The 11,703-nt window shown below is 53.2% G+C and overlaps 1 protein-coding gene across 3 annotated transcripts in view; it reads left to right on the top strand.

The window, feature by feature from the left end:
• The first annotated feature begins 3,373 nt into the window (after positions 1–3,373).
• Positions 3,374–11,703, top strand: part of RBM19 (RNA binding motif protein 19) — a 135,058-nt gene continuing 126,728 nt past the window's right edge. The window contains exon 1 of one of the 3 annotated variants that reach the window (XM_074973155.1): positions 3,374–3,554. In XM_074973155.1, coding sequence (XP_074829256.1) covers positions 3,519–3,554 — 36 coding nt within the window. In that variant the 5' untranslated portion in view covers positions 3,374–3,518. Of the gene's footprint in view, positions 3,555–4,605; positions 4,743–11,703 lie in introns of those variants that run through there. The other 2 variants (XM_074973153.1, XM_074973154.1) reach the window with 2 other exon arrangements.

Below are 11,703 nucleotides of genomic sequence, written 5' to 3'. Positions count from 1 at the left end.
CAGGGCGGTTGCCCCAATTCGCCGTACCCAAGGGACGGCTCTAAACACATGCACAGCAGTCATGCCTCTCTGCACCTGGAGCTACAGGCTCATTTACAGCCCAGTGGCCACCAGTTCCAGGCGATCCGCTGATCTCCAAGCAGGTGTCTCAGTCCTGAGTCACTATTTGCTGTGCCTAGCGCTGACCCCCCCACCCTGCTCTGCAGAGGAGGAACCGATGGCTGTGAATTTATTCATGCCCTTAGCTGGGGCTGCATTGGAAATGGAGACAGGACTCTGAGGACCTGCCTGTGTGGAAAGAGGGAGGCAGACGGGCCCTTGCATTACACCCGGGAGGGCAGCAGCATTTGTATGTCCCACTGCCCGGAGAGTTGGGAACACAGACGGGCCACAGCAGGACCTCCTGAATAAGGTGCACTGGTGGCGTTTGAACTGCAGCGTTCAAAAGACAGCTGGGTTCTTCCTCCTGTCCCCCTCCCAAAGAGAAGCTACATCTAACCTCATACAAGGCTTCCTATTCCCCTCCAGCCCCACCGCTCTCTGCCCCCGCAGCCATCCACCCGCAGCTCTGTCTTCTTCTCCGGCCACCCCAGCCATTACCAGCAGGGCTGAGCCCACTCCAGCAGCTCCTCTGTGCAACCAGCAGCTGTTCTCAGGCCCCTTGGAGGGAAAGTGCTCATCCATCTAGCCATGCAAGCCCAATCCCTAGCAGCACAGCCCCTGCATGTAGGCCATGGATTGAAAAGAGCCAGACCCCTCCCCATAAGGTGGGCTGATACCTTACTCTGCTTGCCAGGCAGAGCTCTTTCCAGCCCCCCATGAGCAACCAACCAACAACCCCCCGGCCCACCCACCATCCTCTCCGACCTGCCGTAGGCCATTAGCAGGCCCCCACATTAGTGGCAGAGCAGGGAATTGAACCCCTCCCTGCTAGCTGCTGTGGGGCAAAAGAGAGCGGGCAGAGGGAGAACAACAGACATGCAAGCCATGCTCTGGCTGCTGAGTGCGGGAGCGTGGGGGGGACAGCAGGAAGTAGCAGGACAGAACAACACTCTTGCAGCAGTCGAGAACGCTATCTTCCTCGCCCTGATTGTCTCCATGGTTTGACTCGCTCATCTCTGATTCCATTCCATCCCTCTGCAGCCTCCTCTTGCCGCCAGAGGCTCATTCTCTCTGGATGTTCGGCCCTTGCTTTCCACAAGTCAGGGTGCCGCTGTGAGCAATTATCGTGAGCGCTAATGGATTATGGCTGCTCAGCCTAGCCGTATATTACCCAAGCCATGCATGGGCATAAAGGACACTCTGCTTAATAGTCTCCCGAGAGCCTGCTGTCCAAGGACACGCACTGTTTCAGGTAGTATGGCTGGAGCGGTGATAAGGCCACAAAGCCAGGAAAGCTGAGAGCAGAGGTACAGGATATTTCTCCCCTTTACAGCCACCTTCTCATTTGGTACCAGTCCCATGGCCCAGAAGCATCCAGCTCAGAAACTGGAGGCCACTGCTGGTTCTGGTCTGGCTGTGAACGGGATGAGGGAAGAGATGTGAGGAGCTGGAGAGGGAAGAGTTCTAGGTTGGGCAGAATTAACCATGCTTGTTGGCTGGGCCTCCCCCTCCCAGCAGCTAAGCCATGCGTCCTTCCCAAGACGTACTATTTACAGGAGCGCCCACAATGAGCTCGGTGCTTTCCCGACGTTCCAGGTCAGGCGGGCCGTGCCTGAGAGCTCCCAACCCAAGGATCACGGAATCATAGAATAATGGAGCCAGAAGTCCGGGGAAGGGGACCACCAACCAGGCAATGTATCCATAAGCCAGCGCAGGCGGAGGCTGGGGTCAGATTAGGTGGAGGTAGCTTGGCAGTCAGTGGAGTTATGCTAATTTACACCAGCTGAGGAGCTACCTCTGTGTCTTTATGAGGGACTTGGCTGTGGACAGGGCAAGGCCTTGCAGATGAGCAAGTGTGGAATAAGTGAGGGTGGGACCTCCGTTTGGCCACTGTGCGTTAGGAGTGGGGAGAGACGGTCCACAGACTCCTGAGAGGAGGGGGTTTCATGCTGGTAGCCCGGCACACTGAAGTTCTCTGCTTGCACTCAGAGTAGCTACAGATGCAGTGCTTCCCTCATTCTGCCCCTGGAAAGTGCCTCAAACCCGCCCTGGAGATGCAGGAGTAATAAGACAATTCAGGCTTTAGGGTCATTTATTTCTTAGCCTCTCTGCTGGGACTCACAGTGAATGCCCACTCTGTGGTGGGTCTGTGATGCAAACAAATTGGTTAGTCTCTAAGGTGCCACTAGCCCTCCTTTTCTTTTTGCGAATACAGACCAACACGGCTGCTACCCTGAATACTACAACTCACACTTCACGTGTGGACGCACAGACCCTTTGCGGATCTCAAAGCGCATCACAAAGGTGACCAAGCATCACGAACCCCAGCGTACAGCTGGGGAAACCAAGGCACAGCTCCCAAAGCGCCTTGCCCGAGGTCACAGAATCAGGACTAGAAACCAGCTCGGACTCCCAGTCCCCCGCCCTGACCACTAGCTCACACTCCCTCCTACCAGGAACTGGACTGATGCCGCCAGCTCAGCGCCTGTCGCGTAGCCCCTGAGCCGGCAGGATGGGGCGTGACTTGGCCCCCACCAACCTGGGCCAAAGAGTTTCACAGCGTGTCGGGCCCACAGGGACCATTCGAGCACCCAGTCTGAGCTCCGGCGTGCGGTCCCGTCCCACCCGGCGGCCCCCGTGCGGAGCCCAGCAACCGGGGTTAGGCAAAAGCTCTTCAGCCCTTGGGAGACGAGAACCAAAGCCGGGCGAGAAGGGGCCGGGGCCGGGGCCGGGGGCGGGCGGGGAGAGGAGGGGGGCACCAAAGGCCGGCTGCGAAGAGGAGACACGTCTTCGCTGGGTTTCCCCGGAAATGCCCCCGCGTGTGCGGGGCTGACTCCGGCCACGGCGTCTGCCCGCGGCTCCAGGCGCTGGCCGGGCCCAGGGGCGTTTCTGGGGCGGGACCTGAACAGAGACACACCCGAGCGCAGCACGGCGAGTCTGAGGTGACCCCGGCGCTGACGCAGCCACGCGCAAGGCAGGTTCCCCCTCCGCCCCCGGCCCTGGGTGCGCATGCGCCGCTGCCCGCGGGCCCCAAGCCTGGGCGGAGACTCCAAGCCAGGTGTGAGCTGGCCAGGGCTGAGCCCGCTCCCGCCCCGCAGCTCAGGGCTGCAACCTCCCCCGTCTGCCAGCGCCCCCTGCTGACCGCACCTCGGCACTGCGCCCACAGGAGGAGACGGTCCCAGCTTCGCGCATGCGCATTAGCTACACGGAGGGGGGACCGACCCTCCCCCACCCCTTCCCGCAAGGTTTCTCCGTCCTTTGGCCTCCTCGCGCGTGCGTGCCTTGCTGCCGTTGGGGCGATCACGTGACGCGCTGCGGGCAAGATGGCGGCGGCCAGCGGGCGGCGTGAGCGGTGCTGAGCGCGAGGGGCTCCGTCTCTGAGCGGGGAACAGGCGGGCCCAGGGCCCCTCCCCGCCATGTCGCGTCTCATCGTGAAGAACCTGCCGAGCGGGGCGAGTCCGGGGCGGGGGAATGGGGGTGATCCGCCTGGGGGGGTCCCGCCGTGGGGTCCCCACTTGGGGGGGGATGGGTATAGCCCTGGGGGGGTTCCCCATTTGGGGGGGAGGCGAGGGAATGGGCACAGCTCTGGTGGGAAGTCCCCTCTTGAGGGTAGGTGGGGGAATGGGCATAGCCTGGGGGTGGGGGGTCGCCTCTTCGGGGGCAAAGGTAAATCTGCGAGGAGGGACTGGGGGAGGAGGAAGGATGGCTGTAGACCAAGGGGGAGGTGAATTGGGGGGGGGAAGGTGTTGCCGGCACAGAGTGCCTGAGGCAAGCAATAGTTGGGTTTGTTGCCCGTGTGCGTCACGCCAGTGACCACAACGGGGTGGAGAAGCAGAGAGATTTATCTGAAGCTTTAGATAGGGCGCAGGGAGACTGAACTGTTTCAAATCCTGCAGCCCCGCATGCAGATTTCAGTATACATTTTATACCTTTGCCTACTTTACTACACAAGTTTATGCAGCCAATTACCTGTTGCCCCGTAGAATACCGTAGCCAATTAGCTAAAGCAGCCAGTTATGTTTTTCCTCAGCTGCATTGCCCGAGCCTTGCCTTATTTGGTTCTATTTGTTACTGTTTTTTTGCTAAACATTTCTGCCTTATTTATAAGTTTTCTAGGCCGAAGCTGGCCTTGGCTAGCGAGCCGTGTGCAAACCTGTCTGTTTGTGTGCTAGCTTCCTCATAGTTTTGCAGGGTCACAGAAAGTTTAAGGAGCGGAGGGGCTTCAGTTTGCCTGGGCCTAGAGCAAGAGGACTTAGAATCATAGAAGGTTAGGGTTGGAAGGGACCTCAGGAAGTCATCTAGTCCAACCCCCTGCTTGCTTCATTGCCACTCGTGGTCTTCCTCCCTCCCGAGTTATCTAGAGTAGAGCCCAGTGCCACCAACAACTCCCTTCTTTGAGAACACTTAACAAGCTTGCAACTGAGTTTTTTTATATTTTAAGGACAATAAGTGATTAAGTGCTGAGGAGTTAGAATTCTTAACAAGAGGATATATTGGGGTTTTTGTGGAGCGGGAGGCACATATTTTGTATATGAGTGCTTTACAACAGGCAAGCAAGAGGAGAATGATAATACACAACACGGCACCTGTGACCAGGAGACGAATAATGCCTTCCCGCAGGTTGGGCAGCCATTCCCAGAGTGAGTCAAAAATAGTGGGCTTTTTGGGGGGGCTTTTTACTGGTTAAGAGCCTGTTTGGCTGACAGGATGTGCTTGTTAATATCCTGTGACTTTTTTGGGACATACGTACAGCGTTTATTTCCAATTAGGGCACACACCGCGCCCTGTGCAGCCAAAAGGTAATTTAGGGCCTGGCGGTTTTGCAGGGACAACAACCAGAGTTGATAAAGTTTCGTGTTGAGGCTTTTCGTTATGGCCAAGGTATTATTGGCTAACTTGGTGAGGAATACAGAGAGCTGGCGATAGAGCTTGGCCAATTTACCCACCCCATATGCTGGGAGAAGGATTGTACCGAATTTATTTTTTTTACTAATGGGTTCGGGGGTGGCATACAGGGACGCTGATGCCGGGGACAGCCCGATGGGACATGGGCCATGACCCGAAGGGGAGGGGTAAGTATCCCAAATAACAGCTTTCGTGCCAACGGTGGGGTAGCCATTTATAGGCTGAGTTACCACAGACATAAAAGGACTGTTCATTGGCTACCTTGCCATTGTGGCCCCATTTGTCGGCTGCGGCTTTTAAGGGGGTATAATATTGAAGCCCTTCGCCTGTGTCTTGGCCGGCACTATTACATAGAGGAATAGTGGTATTCGCGGACGGGGACAAATAATACTGACAGGTACTATTACCAGCAAACCAGGTATGGTTAACAGTGGCTTCCTGACGATAACAAAGGAGGCCCATGGGGATGGAGCGTAGCTGGATGAGTTTGGGGGCATGGGTCGCATTTCAGTAGGGTTTCCAGGGATTAGTGTTGCTGCTAAACTTGGCCTCTTTAGTACAGTTTTCTGTTAAGGTGGGCCGCGTTTGCAACCGAGCGGTGTTTGCTTTTATTTACCCGTTACAGAGGTTTGACCAGTTGGGGGGGGGGTTGCCCTCCAAGGGAAGCTGGCCGCATGGTAGGGGATCTGGGAACATATCCAGCAGTTGGCTAGATTAAATTTACGGGCAAAGGCGATTTTGAAGGCCTTATAGGTATTTACATTTAAATTAATGGTTTTTATTTATTTTTTTTTTAGAGCGAGAGATATGGGGAATACTAGGCAAATGACACCCACTATGAGGGACCTCATGGTGTATATGCCCTTGTAGCCCCCCGTGCTTATGTTTTTTTAAACAATAATTTGAGTTCAAGATTGTTGGAGGGTGATGTGGTGATGGGCTGGATGGTTCACTGTTCCGCTGGTGGAGGACTGGCACTGCCTTTAGGCGAGAGTGATGGATTCAGTTTTTTGTGTCCCTTGACCTTTGCCACCGTGTGGGAAACCAGCAGGATGGTGTGGGGTCCCTTTCACTTTTTTTGGAGAGGCTTGTCCTTTCAGGTACGAACAAGCATGGAGTTACCTGGCTGCAAGGAGTGGACAGGGGCATTTAATGGAAGAGGCTGGGAGTCTTTGGTATATCTGTGGAGAGAAGAGAGAACAGCAGACAGAGAGCACATATACTGAGACGAAAAACCACACCCCATTTTCCACTTTCCTGCCAGAACCGGTTTTCCATTTATAGGCCATGCCCTTTTAAACATAATTTTAAAGGGACTAAACCCTAATTTACCCTTTGGGAGAGCACGGACGTGGAGCAGGACAAGGGGCAGAGCATCGGGCCATCGCAGGGAGGCTTTTTGGCACACTTTTGAGAGGTGTTGCTTAAGGGTTTGATTGGTACGCTTCACTACACCACTGGCCTGCAGTTTCCATGGTGTGTGGAGTTTCCAGGGGATCTGTAAGGCGTCTGAGATGTTTTGAACGATTTTTGACGTGAAGTGCGTTCCATTGTTAGATTTTATCCATTGGGAGAGTCCGAAGCGGGGAATAATTTTCCTAACAAACTTGAGGGCCACTGTTTTGGCGGTGCAATTATGGCATGGGAAGGCTTTAGGCCATCCGCTGAATTGATTCACCAAGACGAGGAGATATTTGAACCCTTGAGTTTGGGGAAACTCAGTAAAATCTATTTGCCACACCAGTTCGGGGCCTGGAGTGGGTTCCAGGGTAGCTGTTGTTACTGGATGTCCTGGCCGAGGGTTATTTTTTTGGCAGGCTAAACAGTCAGCTTGTATCTGGGTAGCCAGGGGTCGGAGTCCTGAAGTCAAGAAAGTATTTTTCCATTAGCTGGATAAGGGCCTCCCTGCCAGCGTGAGTGGTTTGGTGTAGCTGCTGCAGTACTGGCCGGATTAGGCCCTTCGGTAGGAGGATTTTTCCTTCCGGGGAATGAAGCCATCCCTCTTTTTTCTGAAGACCAAGTTTGTTAGCTAGTTTTCTCTCTTCCCCAGAGTACTGAGGGGTTGGAAGCTTCCCAACTGATGGGATAAGGGTATGCATGTGGGCATTCTTAGCTTCCGGTGGAGTCAAGATGGCAGCATGCTTGGCTTCTCTGTTCGCCCTGGCATTGCCCCTGGCCATGTCTTGATTTTTCCTTTGATGGGCTTTACAGTGCACCACCGCTACTTTCGAGGGGAGTTGTACGGCTTTTAGGAGCCGGAGAATTTGGGGCCCGTACTTGACTGGGGAGCCGTGGGCCGTTAGCATTCCCCTTTGCTTCCACAGGCCAGCGTGGGCATGTAGCACCCCAAAGGCACACTTTAAATCGGTAAAAATGTTGACTCTCTTTCCCTTTGACAGTTTGAGCGCATGGGTCAGGGCTACCAGCTCAGCCAGCTGGGCAGAGGCCCTGGTGGACAACCCCTTGGCCTCTATGGTATCATGGAGGGTTACGACAGCATAACCCGCCCTCCTTTGCCCATTTATGACAATGCTGCTACCATTAGTGTACCACTTATAATCCGCATTTGGGAGCAGCTGATTTTTTAAGTCCTGGCGGCTGGAGTATTGGGCATTTATGATTTCTAAACAGTTGTGTTTCTGTTTCTGGCAAGAGGGTGGCTGGGATGAGGGTGGGGCAAGGCTGCAGGGCGACCTCAGGGTTCTTTAACAGCTTAGCCTGATACCGAGCTATCCGAGCCTGGGTGAGTCAGAGACCACCCTTGGTGTTCAGTAGGGCTTGGACCATATGGGGAGTATATATTTGCATAACCCCTTCCAATGTTAGCTTTTTGGCTTTCTCGAGTACTAGGGCAGTAGCCGCGACTGCCCGTAAACATGCCGGCCAACCCTTTGCAACCTGATTCAGTTGTTTAGAAAAATAAGCCACGGGACGTTTTTAGGTCCCCAACAACTGGGTTAGCACTCCCAGGGCCACCCCTTTTTGTTTATGTATATTCAATTGAAATGGCTTAGAGAGATCCGGCAGACCCAGGGCTGGAGCTTTCATTAGCTTTTTTTTTAAGATTCTAAATGCCTTGTTGGCTTTTGGGGACCAGTGAAAGGGGTCGTGATCCGTTCCCTTGACACCGTTATATAACGGTTTAGCCCATAGTTTAAAGTCTGGGATCCAGATCCTGCAAAAGCCCGCCATACCCAGAAAAGCCCTGAGCCGTTTACGAGTGCTTGGGGTAGGGACTTGACATATAGCTTTCTTTTTTTTGTTTGAAAGCTGGCGCTCCCCTTGCCGTATGTGAAACCCTAGGTACTGTACTTTTGGGAGGGCGATTTGAGCCTTACTCAGTGCAACCCGATATCCTTGGAGCCCAATATGGTTCAGGAGGCTTACGGTGGCTTCAAGGCAGGGGGAGAGGCCCACAGTGGCAAGTAACAAATCGTCTACATATTGCAGAAGGAGGGCCTTTCCCTTATTGTCCCACTTCTTTAGGTCCCTGGCCAAAGCCTGGCCGAAGAGGGTGGGGGAATTTTTAAATCCCTGGGCCAACACTGTCCAGCAAAGTTGCTTTTTAACCCTTTTTTGGTCCTTCCACTTGAAGGAGAAGATTTTCTGAGAGGGGGTGTCAACTGGAATGGTAAAGAAAGCGTCTTTTAGATTGAGGACCAAAAAATGGGTATACTGTCCCCCTATAAAGAAAAGGAGTACTTGTGGCACCTTAGAGACTAACCAATTTATTTGAGCATAAGCTTATGCATATGGTTAGTCTCTAAGGTGCCGCAAGTACTCCTTTTCTTTTTGCGAATACAGACTAACACGGCTGTTACTCTGAAACCTGTCCCCCAATAGAAGCCAGTAGTTCGGGACAAGGGGGTGCAGAGTTTTAACCCGTTTATTTACCGCCCTTAGGTCCTGTACCAATTGATACGTGCCATTAGGCTTTTGTACGGGCAGAATGGGAGTGTTCCAGGCTGACTGGCATTTTTTCAGGATGCCGTATGTTAGGAACCGATTTATAGTTTTCTGCAGACCTTTTCTGGCTTTCCTTTTGATTGGATGCTGCTTGATTTGTACTGGGCCCTTCCCTGGCATGAGCTGAACATTGACAGGGGTTTGGTGGGTGGCCTTTCCTGGGACCCCTGCTGCCCACACTAGGGGGTACACCTGGTCTTCCCACTGGCTTCATTTTGGGGCTTGCAGAGCTGAGGGTTCAACTGCAAGGGACATGATTCATGCATTCTTGGGGGGTAAGGTAAGGGTTATTTCATCCTCATTTCATTTCATCCTCAGTAAAATGCAGGGTGGCGCCTAGGCGACAGAGCAGCTCCCGTCCCAGCAGAGGCGTTGGGCAGTCAGGGAGGTATACCAGCTTGTGAGAGAGAGTTCTGTTCCCCAAAGCGCATTTCGCTGGGGCATACACTGGGCACTTGGTGCCTCTGCCTGTGGCGCCCACCACAGTAAGGGAGTCTGCCACCGGCAACTGAAGGGGTCGGTTCACGGCAGTCCGTGCCGCTTCAGAGTCCACTAAAAAATCTATATGTGAGCTTTCCACCCGCATTTTTACTCGGGGTTCCGGGGGCAGGGCGGTCCGTCCCCCCTGACACCCCTGTTTCTGCTCCCCTGCCGCCATCATGGGGGTATGCTCCCTTTCAGGGCACTCATTTTTTCAGTGTTTCTTTTTCCGGCATAAGGCTCACTGGTTGCGACCCAGCAGTCTCTCCTGCGGTCCAGGATGTTCTCGTCCTCGGTTCCTTCCTCCCCGTCCACTGTTACCATCCCGGGGTCTTCCCTTTGTGCCAGCCTGCACTGCTGCTACCAGTATTTTACATTGCTTTTTTTTTTTTTCCTTTTTTAGACTATAAGCTTGGTTTGCAGTTTTTAAAGCCATAGTCAGGCCCATAGGGGTTTGCGTTAGTATTCTGCCGAATGGCACCCCGAATGCGCTGTAAAAAGGCAACCGGACTTTTCTTCAGTTCCTGTATTATTTTAGACGGTTTTGCCCAATTGTTGTGTCGGATAGCTGACTGTCGGAGTCCAAGCAAAAGTAACTCCTTATAGGAGGTGAGATGGGTCATGAGTACGGGGTCATTCGGGTTTCACCTGGGATCTGCTAGGGGGACCGCGTCCTCGGCAGTGGGGACATTATTTGGATCCCTTTCGTGTCTCTGCCATACCTCCTCCCTTGCCTTAGCTGTAACCTGATTTTGCTCTACCTTAGACAACAGGGTTTTCAGGAGGATATTACAGTTGTCCCAATCCGGCTTGTGACTATTGAGGCACCCCTCGAAAACTGAAATAAACCAGCTTGGGTTCGTTGAGAATTCCCCAGCCTGTGTTTTAAAAGCTGCTAAGTCTACTGAATTGAACGGCACATGGGTGTAAACTTGCATGGTGGTGGCCTGGCGTCTGTCTGCCCCTGGGCGAACCACAACAGTCTCGGTAATCAAAGGATAGAGTCCCACCGAGGGGGCAATCTCTGTAACCCGAGGCATCCTACCCTTATAAGGTGGGGGTGTGGGGGCCGAAGGGGACACTGAATCTGCCATTACAACATTGAGGGGGTTCTGGGGGCTAACATTAGCTACCACCGGTCCTGTTGGAGTCAAATTACATCTCTGTAGAATGTCTGTTCTATCTCTTAAAGCCATAAACGCTTGCGCATACAGATGTTTATTCCATTTACCCGTTTGCTGACAAAACAGAACTAATTGGAGGATCGTATTATAATTGACTGACCCTCCCGGTGGCCACCGTTCCTGGTCCTCTAGCCGAAATTGAGGCCAGTCTACTGTACAAAACCTTTTTAATTTGCTTTTTGTTATTGGATTCGATCCAAACACTTTTCAGTTTGCTAGAATGCATTCTAGGGGCGTGCACTGTGCCCTGCCTGTAGTACTCTGTCCCTGTCCCATATTTCCGGACGACACTGGGCGTCCCCAGGTCTTAACAGAGAAAGTCCAGACCACTGGACTGTTCCTACCTTTTCCAAGGGACTGGTTTCCTACCGTCGCCTGCAGTTGCTTGTCCACTATAGGGGCGCTTTGCACCGTTGTGCCCTCCGAGGTCGAGCAAATCGCGTCTCCTCCGAGGCCTCCCGATGAACTCACCGGTGCGTGCTGGGCATTGGTTGTCGCCGCAATCCGTCGACCACCAGGAGGGGTCCGGGCAAGGCTAAATAGCAGCCTCGAGCCCCACGTTGGGCTCCAAGAACTGTTGCCGGCACAGAGTGCCCGAGGCAAGCAACAGTTGGGTTCGTTGCCCGGTGTGTGTCGCGCCAATGACCACAACGGGGTGGAGAAGCAGAGAGATTTATTTGAAGCTTTAGATAGGGCGCAGGGAGACTGAACTGTTTCAAATCCTGTAGCCCCGCATGCAGATTTCAGTATACATTTTATACCTTTGCCTACTTTACTACACAAGCTTATGCAACCAATTACCTGTTGCCCCGTAGAATACCGTAGCCAATTAGCTAAAGCAGCCAGTTATGTTTTTCCTCAGTAGCATTGCCCGAGCCTTGCCTTATTTGGTTCTATTTGTTACTGTTTTTTGCTAAACATTTCTGCCTTATTTATAAGTTTTCTAGGCCGAAGCTGGCCTTGGCTAGCGAGCCGTGTGCAAACCTGTCTGTTTGTGTGCTAGCTTCCTCATAGTTTTGCAGGGTCACAGAAAGTTTAAGGAGTGGAGGGGCTTCAGTTTGCCTGG

The sequence above is a fragment of the Natator depressus genome, chromosome 15 (assembly GCF_965152275.1).
Source record: "Natator depressus isolate rNatDep1 chromosome 15, rNatDep2.hap1, whole genome shotgun sequence".
NCBI lineage: Eukaryota > Metazoa > Chordata > Testudines > Cheloniidae > Natator > Natator depressus.
The sequence above is the reverse complement of the archived record's forward strand: the minus strand, read 5'-3'. Positions and strand labels throughout refer to the sequence as shown.